The sequence below is a fragment of the Cynoglossus semilaevis genome, chromosome 7 (genome assembly GCF_000523025.1).
Source record: "Cynoglossus semilaevis isolate Cse_v1.0 chromosome 7, Cse_v1.0, whole genome shotgun sequence".
In the NCBI taxonomy this organism is placed as follows: domain Eukaryota; kingdom Metazoa; phylum Chordata; class Actinopteri; order Pleuronectiformes; family Cynoglossidae; genus Cynoglossus; species Cynoglossus semilaevis.
In genome coordinates this window covers 10,346,112-10,347,761 of record NC_024313.1, presented here as the reverse complement: position 1 = coordinate 10,347,761, position 1,650 = coordinate 10,346,112, and the positions used below count along the sequence as shown (strand labels likewise).

At 47.2% G+C, this 1,650-nt stretch overlaps 1 protein-coding gene across 2 annotated transcripts in view; it reads right to left on the bottom strand.

The window, feature by feature from the left end:
* Positions 1-950, bottom strand: part of LOC103381137 (exostosin-1a-like) — a 26,904-nt gene extending 25,954 nt beyond the window's left edge. For both annotated transcript variants that reach the window (XM_025056946.1, XM_025056947.1), the window contains exon 1: positions 399-950. In XM_025056946.1, coding sequence (XP_024912714.1) covers positions 399-683 — 285 coding nt within the window. In that variant the 5' untranslated portion in view covers positions 684-950. The remainder of the gene's footprint in view (positions 1-398) is intronic.
* Between the last annotated feature and the right edge of the window lie 700 nt (positions 951-1,650).

Sequence of the window (1,650 nt, the reverse complement as noted above, 5' to 3'; positions counted from 1 at the left end):
CATTCAAATGTTCTGAAACAAGGATTAAAACACTGTGTCCAAACACAGGCAGCAGCCGCTGCAGGTGCGTCCAGATGGTGGCAGCACTCCAAGCTCATTCATTAATGAACTTGTCTGTGTCGGGAACAAAGGAACAGCCAGAGGCAGAACCAGAACCAGGGCTCAGGGAGATTAGCCCTAATGTCAGAGCATCACAGAGACACGTGGTTCTGATGAAGACGCCTGAGGTCTGGAGGAGAACGTTTACGCCGACTGGAGTTCCACTGGTTCCACTGGGAACTCCCTGTGGGATGTTTTTCCTGATTTAATTTTCTGACTCTGATGTTGAGCCTCAGATTTGTGACATCATCAACCAGAGTTCAGCCAAACTCAAACAGACAAACTCAGAGCTACTGCACCTGTAACGCCTCCAGGAAACGAAAGGATCCCAGACGTCGTCCTCGAGGAACCAGGCAGAACGTGGAGTTGCGAAGGAGCTCCTGATAGTCGAACCTGCGCAGACACAAGAACAAAATAACAAGTAAGAAAACACAGAACTGTCTGACACAGAATTCAGTGTAGCAGTGTAGACACATGACACATAGGTGGCGCCAAATCATATTCGTCCTTCCAAAAAAAAAACCAAAAGCTTCCCACAACACGCACCAACACAAACAGAATTGCATATTACATTTGAATTGCATCTCCCTTAAAGTGCTCTAGCGCCCCCTGTGGAAAGATGCCTCATACTTTTAAAAACTACTTGGCTTAAAGGAGGCTGCTGAGTGTCATATTTTTCACTCTAATGCACTTAGACTGAAAAAAAAACCCAAGAAACGATTAAATTTTTCAAAACACCACGAGGAGAAAGACTGAAATGAAAACACTTTTCAAAGCAGCCGTGATAAGTAGTTCTCCAGGAACAGTTCCTGACAAAGAACTTTCAACACAAAGGGCTTTTCTGCTCTCTAATGAGTAGAAGGGCCGTTGAGCAGAAGCAGTTTTTGACTGTGAGATTTGGAGAAATGAAGCTGGAGCCACGTGGAGCCACCAACCTGTTCTCAGTCTCTGACTCTTCACACTTGTCAAAAAATGTTTTTCTATTTTCTCCTTTTAAAATTCAATATCTGGTCCATAGAGCCGTAAAAAAAACGGAGGAGACAGAGGCGGGGGAGGGAGGGGGCGCGGGGGGGGCGCACCACTGATCCCAGGTCTGGACTGAGGTGATTTCAGATTGAAGTCTAATCTCTCTGGGGATCAACGGCCAGACGTGTGTGTGTGTCTGTGTTTGCGGGTGAGACAGGGACGGGGATAAAATGTCAGGTGTCCAGTTTGTCTCCCAGAGACAGGGTCAGACAGACGGACAGACAGAGGCCGGCTCTGATTGGTCGACTCCTCCTAGTTTAGCAGCAGCAACATTTTCCTGTTGATGTGAACGAGTCTGTAATGAACACACTGTGAAAGTGGTTCGTGCTCCTGCCTTACAGGAAAGACCGTGTGCTGTAGGTGAACCGACGACTTCCTGGAATCTGGTTCCATAGAAATGAGCGACCTGTGTACCAGCATAGACCTAGGTCACACAGACACAGCAGACAACAGGTGAGGGCTCCGGGGGGAGTTCTGTGTGTGTGTGGGGTTTTTTTTTTCCCTCTAATTAAAAGATTCAGTGAG